This window comes from Apus apus, chromosome 1 (assembly GCF_020740795.1).
Source record: "Apus apus isolate bApuApu2 chromosome 1, bApuApu2.pri.cur, whole genome shotgun sequence".
Classification (NCBI taxonomy): Eukaryota; Metazoa; Chordata; class Aves; order Apodiformes; family Apodidae; genus Apus; species Apus apus.
The window spans coordinates 101,106,770-101,131,493 of NC_067282.1; the positions used below are offsets into that span (position 1 = coordinate 101,106,770).

At 36.0% G+C, this 24,724-nt stretch overlaps 1 protein-coding gene across 15 annotated transcripts in view; it reads right to left on the bottom strand.

Moving 5' to 3' along the window:
- KDM6A (lysine demethylase 6A) overlaps window positions 1–24,724 on the bottom strand; it is a 160,232-nt gene that overhangs the window by 39,334 nt on the left and 96,174 nt on the right. For 3 of the 15 annotated variants that reach the window (XM_051609112.1, XM_051609113.1, XM_051609110.1), the window contains exons 7-18: window positions 20,280–20,334; window positions 17,494–17,528; window positions 15,328–15,393; window positions 14,071–14,164; window positions 8,889–9,015; window positions 6,262–6,360; window positions 5,671–5,890; window positions 4,975–5,109; window positions 4,378–4,533; window positions 3,642–3,737; window positions 1,085–1,189; window positions 111–506 (exon numbers count right to left, since the gene is read on the bottom strand). In XM_051609112.1, coding sequence (XP_051465072.1) covers window positions 111–506; window positions 1,085–1,189; window positions 3,642–3,737; window positions 4,378–4,533; window positions 4,975–5,109; window positions 5,671–5,890; window positions 6,262–6,360; window positions 8,889–9,015; window positions 14,071–14,164; window positions 15,328–15,393; window positions 17,494–17,528; window positions 20,280–20,334 — 1,584 coding nt within the window. The remainder of the gene's footprint in view (window positions 1–110; window positions 507–1,084; window positions 1,190–3,641; window positions 3,738–4,377; window positions 4,534–4,974; window positions 5,110–5,670; window positions 5,891–6,261; window positions 6,361–8,888; window positions 9,016–14,070; window positions 14,165–15,327; window positions 15,394–17,493; window positions 17,529–20,279; window positions 20,335–24,724) is intronic. The other 12 variants (XM_051609116.1, XM_051609111.1, XM_051609120.1 and 9 more) reach the window with 7 other exon arrangements.

Consider the following 24,724-nt stretch of genomic DNA (forward strand, 5'->3'; position numbering starts at 1 on the left):
TTGGACATCAACTTGAGGATTAGAAAACATGTGTTTACAAATGAGAGACTTCAGTGACTTGCTTATCAAGCCTCCCTAGCACACTCTATGAGTAAACTGAAATTGTATACCTGAGTGGAGTTAGATAGTTGGTTTTTCCACGGCTCCTCTGCGCTGCTGGTCAGGTTTGTGCGGTTATGAGGTAGAGAGAGTGCGTTTTGCTGCAGGTAAGGCACGTTTCCATTACTTCCACTTTCTGTTATGTGATTATTGCCTATCAAAATAGTGTCTGTACTACCCAGCGTTCTTGCTGTGCTGCAGGAAATGGCGCCTGCTGGAAAGGGTCCATTAGCCATAGGCTGCCCAGGGCAGGCGGGACGGATTCCACGCTGAGCGACATTAGGCACTCTGGTCAGAGCAACCTGTGGCTGCTGACCAGAGACAGAGTTTGTAGGCAGTGATGAATCAGCTGTTGGCCCATTAGGAATTCCAGTAGATCGTACCTGTGCAACTCCTGTTTGTCTCATCTAACGGAAGACAAACAGAACACAGAACATTAGCTGCAGAATTTAAAACACAAAGGTCACACATTCTTTGTGTATTTTATTGCACTGTTGAGTTCCAGTTTTATATTGCATTTAAGATCTTCACAGTAGCTTTTAAGATATAAGATGACTGTCATGCTCACAAATGCGCTGAGTAAATTTAAGGTAAAGCTATCAGCACACTTCTTCTAGGCTGTTCAGTTTGAGTGTTACCATTCTAATGCTAAAGTTGGACACAAAGAGAGAAGGGAACAATGAGAGGAGGAGAGATACGCTGTAATACAGCTTACTACAACTATGTATTTTTCAAGTAAGCCTGTTTTGGCTTGAAAACTTTCACGTTATCACACAGCTCTGTAATAAAACACAGCTAAACCTGTTACGTTTCACCAGTAAACCACAACTATACTTCATTAAAAAAAAAAAAAAAGGTTATTTAATGTAATGTAGGAAAGGGCATGAGAACTCTGTAAAATATAAATTCTTCAGGATTCAAGAAACACAACAGACAACATTACTGACAAAACTTTTGTAGAAGATAAAAATATTGTTGTTCTCACCTGCTGGTGTTGCTGCATCAAGACAAACTGACTCTCCAGCTGTTCCAGCATAAGTTTCTGTGCTGGATTTAGATTATTTCGGTTTGCACGAAGCTGTTCCAAGTGCTGAAGAAACAGCAGTACATTTCAAAATCATTAAAAATGCATGTCCTTTCCAATAACCTTCTTGCATACAATTCTAAAAACTATCCTTCAAGACAAGGCTTGTAAAGCTGAAAACATGATTTTCTGTTGCAGACTCAACCTATAGTCACTCATGAAAACTTCTCAAAAAATACCAAAAACAAACTCAGAAAACGATACCACTTAATAACAGGAGCAGTATCTTAAGATATGATTTTATTTTCCCATCTGCAACTGATAAAGTATCTATTACCAAAAATCTGATACTTGTATTAAGTTTAAACTATTCTGCACACACCATATGTCTGCTACTATTAAGCATTGTAACATAAATGTTGAAATTGTGGAACACAAAATCATCATCTGAGAAGGATGGGGAAGCTGGGTGTGGAGAAGGCGGCAAAACTTGTGCTAGGCAAAAGGTGACATAAAGACATTTGTCTTGATTATTCTTAAATACTAAGCTACTTCACATCATTGTAAATCCTAAAAAAACCCCACAAAATAAACAAAAGCCCAAACAAAAAAAAACAACAAACAAACCAAGCCAAGGCCCACCAAAACCAAACACAAATTGGGGTTCCTTTAGTTCCTTTCAGGTCTCTGTGTATTATTTTTCTATACCCATCTCATCTCATTTGCTTAGATTATGTTGCATTAGTAAGACATAAATGGAACTGAAGCATAAGCATTAAATAAAGTGCAGTTCCATCTGCTTTGAACAACTGCATTTGCAATCTATCAACTAAAAAAACCAACAAAACAAGTTAAAAAAAAATCCAATAATGCCTGAAAAAGCGGTTAACAGTGTTTCATGCCCAATTCCCTGGATCAACAATAGCTTCCATTGTGAAGTCCCTCTGTACGGGACTGCAATGAATAAGGCTAACCTATATATATATATATATATATATTTATATATATGATTATGAGATGAAAACAGGGTCTCCGTGGGAATGCATGTATTGGGTAAACAGAAGCCAAAACCAGTTGCCTTTAGCTGTAATTTTGCCTAAAAAAAAAAGTCTAAATAGGGTACCAGGAATCAGAAAGACTGACCCACAACCTGCATCAGAAGAGGAAAGTATGGGCTCCTCTACAGGTGTAGAGGCTTTGCAGGCAGTACTGTTCTTGCTGCCCACCATTTATGTGAAACCAACACCCATCCCCCTTCCACTGGCTTTCTGCAGCCCTGAGGCTACTGTGTGCCTGTAACTCTTTCCCTTCCTGCTTTTGTTAGTTGAGCCATTTGGTGTGTGTTATGTGCCATAACCACCCAGTCTCTGAGCTGCCTTTTTTAAAAAGCTGACTTAGAAGATGTAATAAAGGTTTTATTCACTCTACTCTTGCATCGTATCTTTTTGGCATTCCTGTTCATACATGCTGGAACCTTGTCAACCTATTGCCGGCTAATCCAGTATACTGCACTTAGATAGAGAAGCCTACTTAAATACTGGTTACAGAAGGAAGACTGATCTGGACAAAGGTAAAACTAAAAGGGGAAAAAGTAGTAGGAGATAAAATAGGCAGAGAAAAATAATGAGAATGCATGAAGAGAAAGAAACAGAGGAGTTATTAGGGAGATCAAAGGGATGGGGAGAGGAAGAGGAGGGAAAAAAGTGCAGCATAATAAAGCCAATATTGTTCAGATAGAGAAACAGCTGAAGAACTATATGAGTTGAGGGGAACACTGCTCAGTCAATCAGAATGCCTTCTGTCACTGCACTGTGTTCCCTTCAATTTTTCCTTGCATCCAAAGCAGTGATACATGGGCACAAGTTTCCAGCTAGGCCTGATTTTCAAAATATGGAATTCCTGTTGAAGCTCACTGCAAGCCTTAATGAACTGAAGAGACAACAAAACACTGTAACAAAAAAGACCTGAAACAGTACTTAAAAATAAAATCAAGCATTTTATATAAAGACATTAGGTGACATAAAATATAGAAAAGTAATACAAGATTTCATTTGAGTAATTGCATTTTGTAGAATTTGCATGTTTGTTTATGCAATCTGATACAGGAAGCTGCCTCAGAGCAAAAAAGTATATTACAATACTTCTGCACCTCCTTCAATATCCCGCACATTACAGCAAGTAGCAAAACTCACTTGGCACAGAAGTGTACCAATTTGCATATTCATCTTCAAAACATCATAAGAAAACAGAATGACTATGGTCTTACTTTATGAATTTTAGAATTCATACAACGCAGGTGTTCAGTTTCTGCTAGAGATAATTTATTTTACTACTGAACTAATTTCAAATAGAGAAGCCATAAATATTCGCACAACTTGAATGATACTGTGGGAATTATTTGGGAAGTATTTCACATTGAATTTCAGAAATGTGAAACCAAAAAATATTCCATATTTATTTTCTTAAAAGGACAATGAAAGAAACCAAAGTACATCAAAGTTTCTGAAGATTTACCTACCTGTAACTTCTGTGGTGTCAAGCACCAAGAATGAATTTGTTGCTGTACAGGAGGATGTGACACTGTATGGCCACTGCTCCAAACATCTGAAGTATTCTGAGAGAAAACATTACATTAAAATGCATGACGATCAAAAGGTCAACATAATTTCTTTTACTATCTAGATTTTATCTTACTTATGAAAGAATCAGTCATTGTTTCAAGAATAAAAATATAAAAAAGAACATACTAAGGCATACCAAGTCTCATTTTACCATTTCTATACTGTATCAGAGTAGTCAGAGGAAAAAGTTAAATGATATTTAATATCATAATGAGAAACAATAAAATCAAATTAGGCAATTAACTTAAATATACACTACTTTTAATACTGAATACTGATCTACTGTAACACTATTACACGATGATGAAACACTTCTAAATATAAGCAAAGGCAATAGACAGGATGACATGATTATCTCCCTCTCTATCATCAGACTATGATTGTACTTACTTTAACAACTATGATTGTAGTATAAAGCCACATATCTACACTTCCCTTATGCACCTCCTGTTTGAACTGTAATCTGATTAAATACATCATTGAGAAATATTTTTTAAAATTCCTAAAAACATTCCCCACCTTGATGCCAAAGGATTAAAATTTACAGCACAAATTCTGTGCATGCTGCATCACTTCAATGCATATTTCTATATAGTTTTGATAGGGGGCTCTTTAATTCATCAGAATATATACCTTTGTTGGACTAGATGTTCTTTTCCTCTTGGCAGGACTGGTCAGGTCATCTACTTGGCTAGAAGGAATCATGTGTAGTGGCAAGGATTGCTGTGAAATTGGTGTTTGAGTGAGGCCTAGTACAGGTTCAGTATTTGGATGATGAGGTTTACAAGCCTAAGAATCACAGAAGGAAGACAAAAATATGGTTCTATATATTCTTAATTCTTTCCTTTTAATAATATATTTTAACCGCCCACATAAATTAAAAGGGCCGAGTAGGTAATCTGAAGATGATCTCAATAACTGAAAAATCAGTTTCCATATGGTCATCAATGGAGGAATGTGTACCTTTCATGAGATTATTAAACCACTGCAACATTTCTATTTAAGATGAAAACTTTTAAAATAATGAAAATCCACAAAGGTTCTAAATTGGTACCCCCATATTTCTCCCGTATTACAGGGAGCTTCTTGATCTATTATCCCTCTGCAAATAAATCAAAGGCTTTTTATTAATAAAAGCCAGTCCTGTGCTCAAGAAAATAAGCTTGACCACTACCGATTGTAAAGAACCCTTAAAGCTGGGCACCTGCAGAACATAACCCAACTTCTCACCTGCTGTGCTGTGTTCATGGCACCCTGCCTGGAGGTAAGCTCTGCGGGGATTGGTAGGCTCCATGCCTCCTCAATACTAGGAAGTAATTTAGTTTTATTCTGTAGACTACCTTGTGGAAGGTTACACAACTGAGCCTAGGAAAAATTATGTAAAAAGCAAATTTAACACAAGCCTACTTTAGTAAGAGCAAGTCCATGAAATCTTCCTAAATGCTGTAGCTAATTATGTCTTAAAGAGAGGATAGATTTAAAATTTGGGTTTTTAGAAAGGTGCTAAGTATAAGGAGGGTAACCAGAATATAAACCTTTGTGACAATCAGAACAAAGAGGAGCTCTGGATTCAGAGGTCTCATAATTCCTTTTTTCTGAAATTGCAAACAAGAGTGAAAGATAGTGTGTGTGTATTCTCTCTATACGTTATGAGAACTTAAAAATGTAGACAATACAAAGAAAAGAGCAAAGTGATGTAAAACAGTATGCTTTGATTAAATGTGCAAAATAGAATTTATAAGGAATTAAGTTCCACTTAAAAATGAAGAAATAAAATATTACAGGCTATGATATGCTTACAATACACATGAAAACAGGTTATACACACCACAAACAACTTAAAGTTAAATTTATGTGTTACTTCTCCCCTCCCCTCTGCTGTGTATCTGTAAGAGTACTTCTCACTTCTTAAAATGTTCGTTTTACCTGTAAGTACTTTATCCGTGCTGCAAGTGCAGAGGTATTACTACAATTTTTGCTCCTAGTTGCATTTAAGTAGCATTTAATGGCATCCTGAGGCTGGTTGCAGGACTCATAGAGCGTGCCTAGGTCCATCCAGGCTGCAGCATGGCCATGGTCCAATTGTACAGCACAGATATAGGCCTGTAAAGCATCCATAGGCTGATTTTGCTGTTGATACAGCACACTGAATAGAAAGATTAGTGAAGTTGAGAATTAATAACAAAGTCCAAATACAAACAACCAAATATCCACAACCCCCTCAAAACCCGTTAGAACCCATTATACAAAGCACAGTAATAAGCATAAACAGCACGTGAAATCTTAACACGCAAAGCTCATATAAATAACATTCAGTATTTTAAAACACTGAGAAAGGAAATATAAATTTACTATGTCAAGTTCAAATCAGACAAATCTGACAACATGATGGTATAAATAAAAAAGCTTTAGGGGCTCCTTAAGAACACAAAATAGTAAAAAACCCTTATATTCTTTATGTATATACATTAGCATTGAATTACATCACATCACTGTATTACCCTGTATCATTCTTACCCTATAGAACACCATGTATCTGCACTTGCTTCTGATTTATCAATAGATTGCCTATAAGATATAAAGGCATCCTGAACTTTCCCAATACTTGAATAGCACCTGGGAGAAGAAAAAAAGAACTTTGGTAATAATTACAGAAGGTAATAATTGAGGATGGCTTACCAAGACTGATCTGATAAATGTTAAGTCATGCAAATACATACTCATCTAGATGAATCCTAAAATATTTGCTGTTTCTGAACACCAGGCATAATCAGCTTCAAAAAGCATAATCAATATGTATTACTTATTTTTTTATTTAAGAAGTATACCAAAAGTGCTTAAAATTTAACTTATGGCATTTGTAAGGAAAACAGTTACACTGTATTTTAAAGATTTACATTTACTTCATATGTGATAACTCAACGGACAGTAATAACATGATTTATCTACAGATAGCATTATAAAGAAACAATCAAGTTACCCATTTTAAAGAAATTGTTATGAAGATTCATGATCTACAAGGAGCATTTCAGAAATTTTGAGACTGACTGATTCAATTGGGATGGTTCCAGACTGCCTCAAAAGCTTTTTTATGTGCATTTCTCACATCTCAGTAATATTTTAAGTAATGAACAACAAGCCAGTAAGTTTTACTGCATATATAAAGCATGAAATTTTGTAAAAAAATATTGCTATTCTTGATTTTCTCATAATTTCCTGCTTAAATATTTTTCACACACAAATTCAAAGGTATTCTGGAATGATTAGCAGAAATATCAGAACTCCAAGGATAACTACAATTATACCACAAGGAATAATATCTACCTTTTTAAACAAAAGGTTTCAAATAAAAACAATATTAAAACAACACATATACATTTACTAGTTTAATCTACAGTAAATCTGCTTCTTATATTTTTTGTAATATATTTCCTTGTTGGAAAAAGAACTGACAACTTTCAAAACATGTAAGTAACAACAGAAAATTTATTCTAGCAAAAAATAAAAACCAAGTAGAACAGTACAGGTAATGGTTTATCAAATAAGCTACACTCTCATGTATTCTTGAGGCACACTAGGAAAGAAATACAATAAAGTCTAGCAGTCCTTTGACTAAAAATATCCATTAAGTCTGAATACAACATTTTCATTTTAATCACAATCTAAACCAAGTTCCAACTGACATATTTCCATCTGTCTGCTTATCAGATACATGAAGACTCTGACTAGGAGAGCACTAACATAAAGCACCTAACAAAACCTGGAACAGGGTGATGGATTTTCTTCAGTGAGAGAAGAGGGTGGTGGTGGCATATTTTTGAAAATTATCTGAACTTGCTATCCAGTTTAGACAACCAGCAGAGGAAGTAGTAACCCAAGGGAATACACAAAGAGTAAGAAAGAGGAAGGGTGAATGTACAACCCTGTAACCCTGTTCTTTTCCTCTTCTCCTGCTAGCATATGGACAGGAAGAATGGGCCTCAGAAACATTTTTGCTCTAGCCCTCCCTTTATAGTATAAGACATACTTCCACTAGACTTTTTTTCCTCCACTTCCTGTGTTTCTCCCCCGTGTTTGTATGGTCCTAGGTTTCATGCTAACCCCATGAAACCTGTGGCCCAGCAGGAGCAGGAACATGGCAGCGATGCACACGTACTTTATGGACCCCTGGCTTCATCCTGCTGCTGTGCAAGAACTCATCTAGCTTAAGGCACATGGAACAGAACTATTGAGGAAAAAAACAGGATTTCAGCCCAGTGGATTATATGGCAGATGATCCTTCTCCTCTGTCCTCCACACCTGCTCTAGTCCTCTGCTTTTCATACTCAGTGCTGGTATTCCTCCTTTTAGCCTGAAGACAGCTGGTTGAAAAGCCCTCTCTTACAGAACGGCTCAAGGAATAGAATTAGGATAACAAAAAAGTAGGGTCCAGTAGTACGTGGCCAGAACCTCCAAGAATGTCAGCCGGAAGTTACCAAGGTTAGGATTTTATTTTTGCATAATCCCATTCTAATGCATAACTCAATAGAACTGACCTTTTCACATACAGATTTGAATTGCCCTCAAAGCTTTCTCCAAAACCTGATTATTTCAAGAGTTACTGCTGCAGAGTCATGAAGTGTGTAAAGTAGTCTATTTTCATAAAAAGGATACCATGAACCGTGATGAAATTTATATTATTCACATCTTGAAATAAGCTCATTTTCAGGTAAAAAAATACTGACAGTACAGAATTAATACAGCACTTAAATAGATATTACAATGCTTCAATATTAAATATCTTGGCCTAGTATTTAGAAAGAAGGGGAAGAAACACAGAGAATAGAAGATGTGGCAGTAGGAGGAGGAACAGGTAAAGCCAGGCAGAGAAGACTACTGTAAATATGTAGACTGAATAATAACTACAAAAAGGCAGAACCACTTGGGAAACATACTTCTTTCCAATTTCTCAACTATAATTATCCCAAATATGTTACCACCTTGTCTTTTCACACACTTTACAGAAAACTAGACTTCAGTAGATATATGCATCTTTTCCCTTCATTTTTCCTCTGAAAGTATTAAGAAAAACAACATGAAACAGTCACAATAACGAGCGTCCCCCAAAAAATTACAAATACAGTGTCTATAAAGTAATTTCTCACCTTCCAAGGAAATACCAGGATTGACCAGAATTTGGATCTGCTTCTAGAGATTTCTGGAGATACTGTATAGCATAGCTTTCCTTGGTTGCCTTGTCTCCAAGCTGATCCACGGTGTGATGCATCCAGCCTAGAAAAATAAAAATAAATGGTGAAAGACATTTAACACTTAGGCACAGCATTAGCTCCTCTTTAAAAATAGGAACATCAAACAATAATATCACTTACATATAGTATTATGAATCAAACTTTTACAACTTTCAAGTTCTATAATAAAATTACAGGACAAAAGGACCAGAAGTCAGAATTACTCTGAGGTACATTTAAAGCAGGATTATTTTTGCAGTTTAAATAATTTTCTGTGAGGTTAGTAGCACAATTATAAACTGCACCATTTTCTAGTATTAAAGTTATTTCTAGTATTAAAAGTTAATCTGAAAATTTTAACTTCTTACTCCTCTGAACACAGATCCCTTCCTTGTCATTACGAAAAATGCCACCATTCTCCCTGTCTTGCACATCAATTATCTGTATATTATGTTCAGTTTACACTCTTTCCTCTAAATCCTAGTATTTATTCCATATCTACATTTAGATAATTCCCGAGCAGATTACTGGTGATCATTTCTATACTTCCACTTAAATCTCACACATTGTCATTTTTTCTTCATTGCTGCAACATCCTTTCCATTCACTTTGACAAATACAAACATCTCTCATCTAAATAACAAATTCTGCTGAAAAGATAATTTTATTTTGTGACCTAACCAGACAACATATTCTTTCAAATGCTTTTTTTTTCTTTCATTGCATCAGACAAATTATTAATCCCTACTTTAAAAACCTCCCACGATCCATGCTCTCATATTGTCTTTTACATGCCATTAAAACATGTCTCTGGTCTAGCACTGATGGAAGGCTTTGCAGCATTTCAGTTAAAGCACCTTCATCATCTTCTCAAGCTGCTGCTCATCTGCCTCTATGCTTAGATGGAATTCTTTTAAGCAGCCACAATATCATCTCACTGCTATTCATATAATAAGTACAAGGAAATCCTTTGTAACAGGCATCTGGCTTGCTGAAATCACTACATACCACACTAGTCGGAAATGTCTTGCTGTTTGCTTAATTTCTATGTATTTGTCCACTGCTTTTTAGACAACATTTGTAAAATGTTAAGATACGACAACAGATTGTCCCTGTGCTTTTATAGTGTCTTGCCTGTAAATGGTCCCTTGTGGAACACTACGATATACATTTCATAAAATATCCAAGGTTTTCATAAAGTTTTAGTTAAGTACAGGGTCGTAACCACATTTGCACTAAATGTCCTTTGAAAACCACCATCAGTTGAAATTCAGCAGTCTAAGTTATGGTTTTTGACACAGTCTGAATACACAAACAGGTAATAACACTCAAAAGATTGAGATGAAATTCAGATCTCATCTGAAATGGTAGACAAAGTAGGTGAGGCTGAAAATTGAATTGATGAGTATTTGCAGCCATACTTCATTCTCTGCAATTAGACTATATCTTAAATATTTTATTCTACTTGCTCTATACCGCTTGTATTTTATTCCATGGGCTTATCGTTTGTTAACAGTAACAACGACACTGTTGCAATTTGAAGGCAAACTTACAAGTTTTAGAAAAGGCAATGTAAAAGAAAAGTGTATCTTTTGAACAACGTTTGCCTGAGGTGTTTGAAGTACTATCACTTGGAAACTTTGGTCACAAGCAGAAGTTTGACTGTTTCATGGACTGAAAAAAATGTCAGGTTAGGAGCCAAGTGGTTACAGTGCTGACAAAAAGGTACTTTATCTTGTCTGAAGATGGATCAAATCAAAATCACACCAAAACACCAATAATTTTTCAAGAGACATATGAACATGCTCAACTTTATCTCATAAAGAAACTATGTTTTTTATTTAAATCCCAAGTCACAGAAGTTCTTAAGCATATACAGCTTATATACGCTTTAAGAAAAAAGGGTTTATGTCAGGATGGTTATCAGAATGCACCAGCCTGATAACAGTACACTAAGGATAAATGTGTCTGGTGCAGTGCCAGGCAAAGCCTGAGATAAAGGTAATAGTTCGGGGATTATAAACATGGGTAAAAAAAAAATTACATGATTTCCTGAATATTTGGAAATGTTCTGCGGTGACATCTACTTTTTGCTTCATTAGAACATAGCTAGATTCAAAGATAACACGTCATATCTTCAGGAGATCTTTGCTGAGGTTCACCGTTAAGAAAAGAGAATCTATCTCTAGGAAATAGAAATGAGAACTAGTGATCCCTATCTAGTTGCGCTGCTGAAACAAAGGTTGCTTCCCAATTTTATCTTCCTGCACAGAGAGACAAGAAAGGCAGAAGGCAAGAGAGAGGGTGAGGGAGAACAGTTTTCCACTAGAATAGCACTGGTAAAGGAAACCAGATCTCTCCTCTCATGAATAAACTGAAGAATGTACACAAAGAAGGTGATGGAAAAACCTGGTAAGATGTGCAGTTTCCCATCTGCAAGACCTAACTCAAATTCTCAAATAGCACACTGATTCTATTATACAATTCTTCCACTCTTCGGACATTTTTAACATAATGAACAAAAATACAATTTTTGTCCATTGTCTCAGCATGAGGATGTGCTTGTCCAGCTCATGCTGCAGGGTTTTTTCACACTTAACAATCACTCTTATGCTAAATTTGTGGCAACTGCTTTTTCCCCCAACAATCACCTCAGTCTATGAAGAGATGAGCCTCTTCCCCACCTTTCTGACATATCAACCAATAAAAATGCCCCTAGCCATAAATCACTGCGAGAGTGCTTTCAGAACCTCTAAGCACATGCATAGTTCTTGCGCTCTTTCTTACGCAACTGCTCACTAGAACTGGAGAAAGAATATGGGTAAAGAATACACAAACTTCCCTTATCCAATTGCACAGATCTTACTGCTACATCTACCCTTGGAGAGCATCCAGAGGAGAGCCACAACAATGATCAGGGGGCTGAAGCACTTCTCCCATGAAGACAGGCTGAGAGAGTTGCGGTTTTCAGCCTGCAGAAGAGAAGGCTCTGAGGAGACCACATAGCAGCCTTCCATTATCTGAAGGGGCCTACAGGAAAGCTGAGGAGGGACTTTTTACAAGGGCATGTAGTGAGTGAAAGGATATGGGGTAATGGCTTAAACTGGAAGAGGGTAGATTTAGGTTAGACATTAGGAAGAAATTTTTCACTGTGAGAGTGCTGAGACACTTCCATAGGTTGCCTGGAGAACTTGTGGATGCCCCATCCCTGGAAGTTTTCAAGGCCACACTGGATGGGGATTTCAGCAAAGTGGGCTTGTGGGAGGTGTGGAGTTTGATACAGATGATCCTGAAGGTCCTGCCAACCCAAACCATTCTGTGATTCTACCCGCACCAGTCAACCTGCGTCAGCTCAAATGGATACATATTTATCTGAGAACCACAGCATTCTCCTCTGCAGTGATCTGCTTTGGAAACGAGCAACAAGAGCACAGAGCTTAATAATTGTCTCACAAGACAACTGAACTTGCCTAAATTTCAATTCTGGCTGAAAGAACATTAACTAGCTAAGGAAAATAACAAAGGGTACTTTCATGCCAAAATGATTTCTCTGTTAAGAGTAATCAAATTTTTGAAAAAATAAATATATCTATACATGCACATACATATTGATTGGGTTTTGCCAGTAGCAATCTGGCCGATGGCAGGTATTTTTGATTATTTTTTCTAAGCAGCAGTGCAGCTCCCAGACTATGCTTCCTGAGTAGGTGTTTTTATTACCAGCTGCTAAATATGTGATAAACACTATACTCTGAGAAATACTACTACTAACAGCAAAAAGCAAAATAAATTATATTATTCCTTGAATGTTCTGGTTCAGACCACTCTGTCCATTTCTCATCACAGAAGCTACTCCCACTGCAAAACAAGGTAACCTATGCTGATTGAATAAAGGGAGTGAATCCATTTTTTAGAGAGCAGATAATTCTCAGTCATTGCTCTTTTTGCTAGCACAGAGACCTGTGGTGTCATTTTATGAACACAACCATGCACCTTTGATTCCAATGTGGCAACATACTTTGAAAGGATTTGAAAAAGCATTGGTCAGCTATTTTGGGAAGCCTGTCTTCCACTAATCATATGTGTAGCCCTTCTGGATGAAATTGCTGAAAATTTATACTAGGTAGGATAACACCAAGTTAAAAAAAAAAAATCAAAAAAAAATCAAAGGAGATACTGAAATACAAAAACACAATTGTGTGACAGCAAAAAGATCTGCACCTGGAGTTCTACAGTGAACTCCTTCATTAGTGATTTCATATAGAAGAATCAAAAGTTAAACACATTAGCCCACTCCAAATCCACACACAACTTGCACTACAAAACAAGAAAGCACTGTGACCATAGCTTAGCGAGTTACTAATCTGAATTAAATGATCACTATGTGAAGCGGGGGAAGGGAAAAGGGCATAAGCAGGCTAAATCAATGTTTAGAATAATAAATTAGATGAAGAACATGGATAAAGTGAATGAAGAAGTTTTGCACTTGGTTGAACAATTTTAACAAAATATTCTGGAAATACTTTTATAAGGCATATAGAACAAAAGTAATGTGTACTACTCACCCATTAGAAATTTTGGTCTAAAAATAATTTATCAGCTTTCTATAACTATCGAATATGACAATTAAAAAAAAAAATCATACTTTTTTTCTTTTTATGTGGTTTCTTTTATGGAATCTGGTTATAATTCGTAGTTACAGAAAGGTAAACTTTTAATTTGCCATGTTCTTCTATTCTGCAACAGAGCATTTTGCTTTACTGCCTTTAGCCTGGCTACTCAAGGGATGTTCTCAGAGGCAGAACAGTGAATACAGAATTCTAACTGCTGCACTCCTTCTCTGAAGGACCACATTCATTGCCCAACACCTGTAATGCACATACTGCAACAAGTCTAAGAGCTTTTTAATTCTGTGTTTAATTAATATATTTTCCTTCTCTCTTATTTACTTAATTATCTATTGTTACAGATTTTATTTTCGGTGAAAATTTCATGTATCAGCGTCTAAGACTCACTTTGGAAATGGAGCCTTAGAAAACACTGCGGAAGGCGAAGATGTAAAAAAACACACAGGAAAATAAAAGTTAATTTTACATACCTAACTGCTGTAAGACAGTTGCTTTTACTTGTGCAGGAAGGTTTTCGATCTGCAAAAGTTGTTCATAAGCTTCCTTTGCAGAGTGATACTTTCTCTGCAAAAGGAAAAAAGTAAATGGATTAATCATAAAGCTTACAACACATCACCAATAGCAATGATTTCACAGCACTGACAGCATACAAATACATTGACAAAGAATTCTATGAACTTTTTTTTTTTGCATACAGTGCATATGAAAGCTTTAATAAGTGACGTATATATATGGTAAGAGAATAACTTTCATAAATATAGTATTTAATCTAAACTGACTACTTAAAATAATTGAGAGAAATTTGCAAATTATTAAAATTGGGCAACTCCTTACACATGCATTATGGTTCTCATACTAAAATAAATACACTGCTTTTAAGGGGAATGCTCAAATATGAGGCTACATCTGAAAAAACCCTACAAAAACTCCTCCCAGAAAATCCGCAATACAAATGAAGATCATCAGTAAAAGGTGTATTTTGCCTCTCTCCTTCCTTTGGTATATTTGAACTGACTTTTCAACATACTAAGCCTACAGAATAAGGCTATGCCATCTTATTATTTCCTATATAGTTTTAAGTGTGCTTAACGCGTGGAAACATTCAACACCCAATTCTTAACTTCCTATATGAACAGGTCTCAATACAGAAAACCCAGTTCTAAGTTAGGATTGCAGTCTTTATTGACTTTTGGAACAGTATAGGCCGGTTTATATATTAAAAGTTAAAACTTCTTGACAGATTCTTTTTTTTATATACAAAGCTCAACATTTATCTTCACATTAACCTAACAATAATTGTTTAACAGGGAGCATGCTTTAAATGCGTAACTCTTCTGTTCCTCCTCTCCCACAAAAGTCTAGAAGACAAACACTTAGTAAGGGTACTTCTTTTTATTTGTAGTTTCTAAAAATTCTATACAATTTAAAAAGAAAAATACACTTTCAGATAGCTCAACACTAGATTTCATTCTGGCAAACAAATGAAGAGTGTACCAAAATCAATGGAGCTACCTTAATTAGTTACAATTGGTTTACGCAAAGACTAGACAGTATTGACTACTGGTGTTTTAAAAGGGGCAACTGGGAAGAAGACTCTAAACAATATAAACACCTATTAGGAGTTAAAAAATATTATTAGGTTCTTGAGATCTCTCAATCACAAAAGACAACTTGATTTTAACACCTTATTCTAATCAGGAAGAAAAATTAAAGCAGCAATTACATACTTTCAAATGGAACAAGGGGAAGTTGGTAGAAAAGATTTTTAATTGGTGTTCATGAAATGCAGACAACTGGTAAGAAAACAAATAATATAAATAAATAAAATATCCATGGCCAGCAAATGAAAACAATCAGGAAAAAATTTAAATTTAGCATTGGGAACAAAATTCATAGTTTATGACTATGAAGGTTAAGCAAATGAACAGCAGTTCACTGTACAGCATGACAGCAAATGCAGCAATCCAGATGTCAAATAGGTAAATATTAGTGCCTAATATTCACACTTTGAAAAATATGTTTAGATGCTAGGGAGGATTCAGAAAAGACCTACTAGAATAGGCTATCTTTTCCAGATCTAGAAATGGTTTTTTGCTGTATTATTTAGCCCTTGGAAATCTGTCTATATATATGTCTTAAAATATTACAGAAAACTTCAGAATGTTTACTTTTTGTTTTATTTAGGCATGTTAATTACAAAAAGTCTGAAGTCTCTGATGTTTGGCTGCATCATGAATGGACTTAGAAATGGGAAGGGGGAGGGGGAACCCAACCCAACATCTTTCTTGAAATACCACATAAGCTACTACACTAAAAAGCTAGAGGGACTCAAACTGCCACGGATGAAATAATAGCAACTAACGTTAAACACCATGAAAAACCACTGCTAACTCTTATCAGCACCAGCCTACTCTCTTGTTCAGAGGCTGGCAGCCTATCATTTAAACTCCAGTAGCATGAAGGTACATAATTAAAGAATGAATTAACTTTTTCATTAAATGTTAGAGTAGATGATTATCAAATATATGGAGGGGTTCAGAAAGCTGTAGCACTGTGTCCTTTAAAAGAAACCAAGCAAGGAGCCTGCCCCAAAACACATCTCTTTAATATCCAGAATGAAGTCAAGATCCTTTGTGGTTCCAGGTTTCTCAAATTCCAGAAAAGAAGACACCCCTCCCAATTAGAACTGTGAAACAAACCAACTCTAACTGCAGAATGCATCGAAACCTTTGTGCTCTGACTTGCACTAAAATAAAGTTCCTGCTCCATATGACTGTCAGTCGGAAAGCACAGCTTAAGCACTTGTAATGCAATTATATAAGGCACCTGGCATGGTGACCTGAGGTATTCAACCTTCTGTGTCACTCTAGCAGATCAAAAGAACTATTGTGTCAAGGATGCTTTGTTATATAAATGTCAGATGTGCTCCAGTGCTCAGAAGGAAATCTGGACAGTGGTCAAGAGAGAACCATAACAGTCCATGAAGTTTCTTAATGGTATTTTGGGATCAGGGATTTGTCTTGATGTATAGCTTTGCACCAAAAGCATTCAAAATAAATATATTTTGTTTATAAAATTTGTATCTTTTATTTATATATAAATACCTAAGGTCATTTATTACCATGCCATCAAAAAAAGGAACTTAATTTATTCAAGCTGCTTTTCAACTGACCAAAAATGTAGATTATGTCTGTCAACCATTTTAATCCAACAGGGTTTTTTTTGTGTCACATCCCTTTCTAAGTCATACAATACTTATAAACATAATAAAAGGGCATACAATCTACATTATATGACCAGTCAGTCAAAATAAAAATATATAATAGCTATTTCAGTAGCCACTAAGTTTTAATTTACTTATATTCTGGAAGTTCAGTAAGTGTTCAGTAATCTCAAAAGAGTCACCTAAAAAACTCTGTGGTACTACTTGATACAGAACTAATAACACAGCTTTATGTGTTAACCTCAGATCTCAAATGTTTCTGTCACATACGTTCAGTTAAATTTGAAGATGTCATGTCAAATAGAAGGCATTTGAGCTACTGGCTAGACTTGAATGTGTGAGTATGTATGAGAAACTGAATATATATGAACTGATATATAACTTTTAATATATATATATTATCTCATAAAATAATTTTACTACAAAATTATGTTTAGGGGTGTTTTTCCACTCTGGTTGGGACACTAGTGAATATGTAAGTTTATCAGAACAGCTACTCCACTTTATAGCATGACAATTCACATACACACTTTTAGTTTAGCCAAAGCATACCTTAAGCAAGTTGAGACTTAAGTCTAACTTCAAAAAAACTTCTAGAATCCGAATTCCACAGATTGATTACATCATATAGCTAGAAACTCAAGTTTATGAGAAGGAGCTTAAATCTTACCTGAATTTCATATAAGTGGGCAATGTGAAACTGAACTGTAAGAGTGGGAAAAATCAAGATTATTAGTTTAAATGAAAAACAACAACATCATGTTTTTTTAAGTGAGCAATAAAAAAATGTTGCAAACTTATCAATGCAAATGCAAGTCAACTACATTTTGAAGATACACCAAAAAAGTATTTTTTTTACATTGATATTCTTGCCTAATATAAAAGAGTGAATGAATATGTACCCTAACAAAGTATTAGGACTGAAAACATATTGCAAAAGGGCAGCTCATGGATTTTTTTTGTATTCTGAAATGCAGTCCATTAACCTTCCAGTATAAGAGCAATAAAGTCTCTTTAAGCAGAGAAGCATAAGAGAATGCATGTATTATTTTCTGTACTTAACTGAGTTAGAAATAAAGACATTTTTTAACTTTTTTTCAGCTGCCAAGGGACAGACTAGCTGGGTTACAGAACAGAAAACCACATTATTCAATGCCAGCTTTATATGGCATCTTAAATGTACTTTTTTTTTTTCCTTTTTAGGAATTACCTTTACCCTGTTAAACTGAACTAGAAGCATTAATTGCAGATTATATTTTGATTATTACTGTAAAGCATCTCAAATTCTTCATACACATTGTAGAGAACACCATAACACTACTAGCAGCCCTTGCAGGCAAGAAAACTGCTGGATGGAGAAAGAAAATTAAAGCTGTTCAGGAGTAAAAACAGAGGGAAAATTAACCTCATGCTTCTCAAACCATGAAAGAAAAGGTGGAGTGCCTGATATTTAAGGCTTCAGAACTGCTAACCTGGACTAGCCATCGACTGGTAGACAGCTAAAGCTAGTTGAGATGAATGTAATCTTATTCTGATTTGATGAGGAAAGAAAAATCCCTTTGAGCAGACTTTTGTGTGATGTTCTTGCAGACTACAAGTAAGAAAATACCTGTGTTTGAGCCAAACCGCATTTATTTCCATTACACAGATTTCTTTCTCTTGAAGCTACAGAATACTGTGACATGGGTTTATACAGGTAATTTGAAGTTCCAGGGTTTCTTTTCTCTCTGGGTCATAAGAGAGGGGAAAGCTCCCTTTGTGCACTGCTTTGTCCTTCACTATAAAGAAAATAGCCTAGTACACTTCAGAAACCAGGTCATAATGAAATGCATCATCTAAAATTTTAATAAACTTTTTGTGTTCCTTGCTGAAGGGCACATAACACCCATTATGTTCACCACATTGTCAGACTTCACTTTGTACTGATGAAAGAAAACCCTCTGCTTTTGCTTCGGGAGTTCATTTTATTTTTTTCCCCTCATAGCAAAATCCCCTCAGTGTAAAGCTAGAAAAGGAAGCCGTGCCATGCATGAGAAAGAAATTAAAGGCGTCAAAATACAGACTGCCTAAATAGAAGGAGGACATCCTTAGTTCTCTAACATTCCTGCTAGAAAAACACTGTAATGCTGCTCCTCACTCAACCTTCAGAAATGCAAGGCATAGTACTAAGGCAGTCTCAAGCATTTATGTGGTGGTACCCCCATACCCTAGGTCAGAGTGCATAGTTCTCCTTCTGCTATACAGTACCAGAGAACCTGACAAAGCAACTAATTCCTTGGGCTTGCCAGGCACGGTGCCCAAGGCCGTAGGGCAACGAAGCCCTTACACTGCACTGTATCTCTACATAAATCTGGGGCAAAGGTGACTGTGAGAAACGGTTAGATAAGCCTTACAAAAACTCAGAGATACCGTGAAAACCGATAAAGTGAGTCAGAAATAATATGAACTAACATGAAACATAATGAAGAATCATGTAACTGGTGATTACAGCAACAGCCTACTGACTTAGGACGAGTTCTGCAAATAAGTTTAAAAAATTACCTATGCCTACTCCTGATAAGTGACAAGGCTATGAAGGATACCTTGTAGCACAGCTGGCTCCTCAGTAACATACAGCCAGCAATTTCACCCATGTAAAAAAAACCAAACAAACCTTTTCATTACCCTTGCTGATAGAACATTCTGTACTCTACACAGCTCTGAATTAAAGGAATAAGAAACAAGCTTTAAAATACTTTATCCAATGCTTCTCAAGTTAGACTTAGAAGTTAATGTAAGCGCAACACCAAGAATAGCATGAAGGTCACCTTAAAAACTGAAAGAAGTAATTTCCTTCACAACTGTCTTGCCTTTTAATTCTTCCAGCTTCCAAAACATGTAGGCACATATGCTTATGCCTGCACACAATTCCACTGCCTAATAAATAGCTTCAGGATGCTCGTTAACAACCTACAGTATATACTGCATGTGACAGGTCACATGCTACACTAAAAGATTAACATGTTCAAGTTCAGGTTAAGACATAGTTGGCATCCAATAAAACAATCAAATAATGTTTTTTACTTTCTATTATGTCAACAGCATAAGACTGATGATGAATTTTATAACTATAAATTTAGATGGCATGAAAAGTATCACTGAAAAATGACAGATTACCAAGATGACACAAAGTTTTAAGTAATTACTATTAAGTGTGTCATGGCACAAGCACTACATTTATAAATAAATAAAGGAACAGTCAAACGGTATTTCTCCTCCACAACTCATGTCTTCAGAGCAACTACTATACTAAATCTCAGTCTTTAGTTATTCCATTTATTAAAATAATCCACAATTCTACTGGAGTATCTGTCTCCATGGACAGATGGAGACAGGTTTTGTAGTCTCCCTCTCTCAGTATCAATTCTTTTCTTTTTGAAGAAATCAAATAAATGGAAATATTTATAGGTTACTTACTTTCAGCGTTAGACAAAGTGCAGGGATTGCAGTCAATCAAAGCTAACTGAAAATGCTGAAAAAAACAAAAAGAATTATTTGTTTTGCACACAAAATACTAGCATGTTGGCAATTTACTAAGAATAAATCAAACTTGTACTTGAAAATTAATATCATATTTTACCATGTGTCTTAAAGAAAACAATTTTCAATTTCTGTTCAACTGTTTACTAGAGGCAGGTATGAGGTTCTTTTACTGCAAACATGTTGCAAAGCTTCTAGTAATGTAAGATGGCACCAGACAGCTTCACAAAACAACTAGGATAGCATGGGGAAGAAGGATTGCATCAATGAATGGTCACAACAGGAAGATCTCGTTTTTCTCTGAACATAACCTGAAAATATAGTCATACTGCTCATAGCCTCACAGAGATAAACATTGGAGGTCTCTATTTGTCTATCTAGAAAAAGAGAACTCTCCTTCAAATTGAGTGATTTGATGTCTTTAAAAAAAAATATATGGATCTCTTGTCAAAAATCACTTAAAAATTAATAACTTTACATAAAAACAGGAGTCCCTAAGGAGTTTGTAAGTTCTTACATTCTCTCCTCCAGGTTTTAAAACCACTTCAGTTAAACACTAAAGCTTTTTTATTTTTAATCACTTTTCCTCAAGAGATGCAAAACATATACTTTAAAACATCTCTCTCTTCTTAAGCTCTGAGCCAAGCATTTCACTCTTCGAGAAAGGTCACACAAGCAGAATAATGAAGTCTGCCTCCCAGAAAATCTGGATGTAAGTAACCATTTCACAAGTGTCATGCTAATTCAGGGATCGCTATTTACAGTTTGAAATGCAACCAAGTGTGTTAAAATGAATGGAGCAAGCATACAAACTCAAGTGCCTCTCAACTTTTCCATAAACTTCAGAGAAAATTACTGTAGAATTTCAATTAACATATTAATTCAACAGAGAATACAGGAACCTAAGAGATAGCATTAAAAAGTAGTATTGTTTATTAACAGTTATCTACAAAATACAGTTTCAGGTGGCTTCTAATTGACAAAAGAATACTGATGCTATAGTCTATTTTGTGAGCTGAAAAATTATAATTTAGCTCCAGCTGTTCAGGATGCCAAACAAGGTGGCATTAGGAGCTTTTCTGTGTAGCTGGGAAGAAAAAAAAAAATCCTTATTAATGGATGCATATGCAACTCGCTTTCAGTATTGTCCTACTCAGAAATACTAGATACTATATAACTTTTCTCATGGTTCTAAAAATACCTCACGTATAGCATGTTAATATAACATTGTATGAGTTTAACAGGCCACCAAATTTCTAAATAAACATTTTAACAGAAAAACTATTTGAAAATTAATGCATTATCCATAGCAAAGGATAAAAAAATAATGCTGACATTCTCCTGAGCTCTGCGCAGCACAAGGATGCAGTTTACCTCCTCACTGATTTTTATCAATATAATTAGTAATATGCAACAGTTTTTTAAAATGGAACAAATTCCAGTTGAATGAGACCACAAATTTATGATTTTTAATGAACATTTCAGCAATATCATTTGCAGACGAGAGCACAGAAAACAATGAACTCAAATATACATTACTTGTAAAATAACTTTTTAACCTTAGAGGAATAATTCAATATTAGCTTATAAATATTAACTACAAGCTTATTTCTCTGCCTTGTCTGTTCCTTTTTCTAATGTTCAGCAGTCAAGAGAACCTAAAATCTATCCTCACTTACATTGCAATGCAGGTTGTGTGCCTCAGAGACATCCTTTAGTCGGTTACCATAGTAATTCTACTAAGCAAGCAACTTAAGAGAAAAAAGGACTAAATAAAAATAAAAATGCTCTATTTTACACTGCATTTTGTCTGACAAAAGAAACAAAGGAACTGACCAATATACTTTGGCCTGAATATTGACTATACTGATCTATATATTACAGAATCCGTTTTGCACAGATGTGTCATCTTGCACCGTCACTAACAACTAACATGAAAAGATAAAGCAGAAAGGAACAGATTTGCTCTCACCTAGCCATGCTATTACAAAATATAAGCACATCTAAAGAAAAACGATTGACAACTGATTTCTAGTAGCTTTCCAGAAGGGTTACTGCAATGAGATTCACTGAGAGAAAGCAGGAAACCATATAAGAAAATCTAACCATTTTAATATTTAACTATGCCAGTAGTATCAGTGCTGTACAGTAAAAAAATCAGGAATATTCTCACCGGTGCCTCTTAAAATTTAAATTCGTACTGCTTTACTAGCTGGCTTCTAAATGTCAAAATCCACACTATGAGAATTTTCTAAGTGTATTAAATTTCTGCTTGCACTGTTCACCAAGCTGCAAACAGTAAAGAAATTGATAACCCAAAGCCAGTAACTACAGCAAAACAAGCCATTTGCACTAAACTACTATCACAAAGCAATACAGAGAAAATCCAGAACCTTTCAAACCAAGAACATTTGAAACACACATACATGAGAAAACCTACACCTCTTGCCATTTAAATAATATATCGCTCCACATTAAGCATTCAAAATCAGACCAAAAAAAGCATGCATGCATTCTAAGGCAAAAAACTCATCAGCCAAAAGCAGATCCACTATCCACAATTTCCAGCACCAAAAAACTAGAAAAATAGTAGTAATTTCCAACTTCCATTTCTGCAACAAACAGAAGCAGCTAGCAAACATCTGCACCTCTCTCAAATATTGCAGCACTGAAGCTGGCTACTGCTGTGTGAAATAGTTATTATGCAGGAGAGGCCGCTGCAGTTCAGAGACGACATACAATACCTCAAGGCAGGCAGCAGTCTATAGAAATTCAAATCCCGAGTAAGAGGATTTACCTAGAAGGCAGTGTTCTGAATGTTAAAAAGTAACAGGCTCTCTTGAAGAGCTGCAGCTCAAGTCATTATATACCTTGAATTGCAGCCATCTGTAATTGCACAATTATCTATAGCCTATTTTGTCTCCTCTGAAGTCCTTGACTCCCTCTGATTGTGGAAACAATTTCAAAGGTTACCTTTCCAAGGATCAGAGGTACAGTGGATTGCATAGAAACAGTACTGATGAAACCATTAGGACTGGTAGTAAAACAACAGTAATCTGACACTGATTTAGGTAACTCAGTATGTTTTCATTACTAGAATCCAACACCTAACAAATTAGTCCTTTAAAATTTAAGAGACAAGTAGCCAGGATTTTGTTGTTTCTTTAATCAATAAATGACCAACACAAAAGGAACTGTTTTCTTCCTAGCGCAAGATTTGCAGCACTACTTCTGTTTACAACCAAGCCTGATATCTCCAAATAGTGATTCCACTCCCTCCTCTTCTCGAGGATGGCATTAGCAAGCTTGATAGCTCTCGGTTTCCCATTTATTTAGCAAGCAAGGCAAGCCATCATTTGAAACCTGACAATTCTCACACACTTACCATGAAGGAAAGCTCCATCATGACTCAGTAAAATTCTGTCAGGAGATGGCTTTTTCTGCCTATGTGACCTAAGTGTGATGCTTATGTTCCTCAGAGCAGCCTTTGTTCAGATAAGTAGGACACAGAGAGAAAGCCTTGCATAATCAGCAGTGGCGAAGTGCCAAGCATCCATTTGCCAGCCATGTCTGGGGCCAGGGGAGAGGGTCAGGAGAGGACAGAGGACGTGCTACGTGTGCCGCTGCCACCTCAGCTCACTGCTCTGTGCTCCAGTGTCTTCTGAATTCACAATCAATTCAGCTTCTAAGATGAAGGTTTGTGTAAACACTAAATTACTTCTGTCCAGCATAAAAAACAAACAAACAAAAATCCCACAAAAAAACCCTCTTAAGACTCACTGACAGGGCCAGAAGGAAGCTGCCTGAGAGCAGAAGAAACAAAGGTCATAATGTATATATAAACCCAGAAAAAGCAGTATGTTCAGAAGAATCTCCTGGTTTGATGAGCTCCATCTGAAAAAATTATTTTTGAACAGAAAGACCAGCATCTTATACAGTACACCTGAGTGTTTTTCACAAAGCTATCTTAATACTCACATGGGCTGCATGTTTTATCAACTTCAGATTGTGCAGCATCAAAATTTAGCTATTCCTGTGTTACAGCCTGAAGTTCAGCCAGCAGCAACAAAATGCCACAGGGAAAGGGGATGACTGGAAGCTTGCTCCCGCTGCGTGCTGCACAACCGCAGAGCTGAAGGGACCTGAGCTGGGGTCATTTCAGGACCTGCAGCTCTCTGCCTCCAGCCCACTCAACCAGCCAAGCTGAACCGAAAACACAGGATAATCCTTGCTGGGTATCTGTGGCTACCTAGTCGGTATTCACAGCAAGTTATTACTGCGTGCCCTGAATGCCAACCTTTCAGTTACAGTTAATAAACCTGGACCAAGATCCATCTCCCACAAGGAGAGGGTCCACAAACAAAATACATGTACCAGCACCA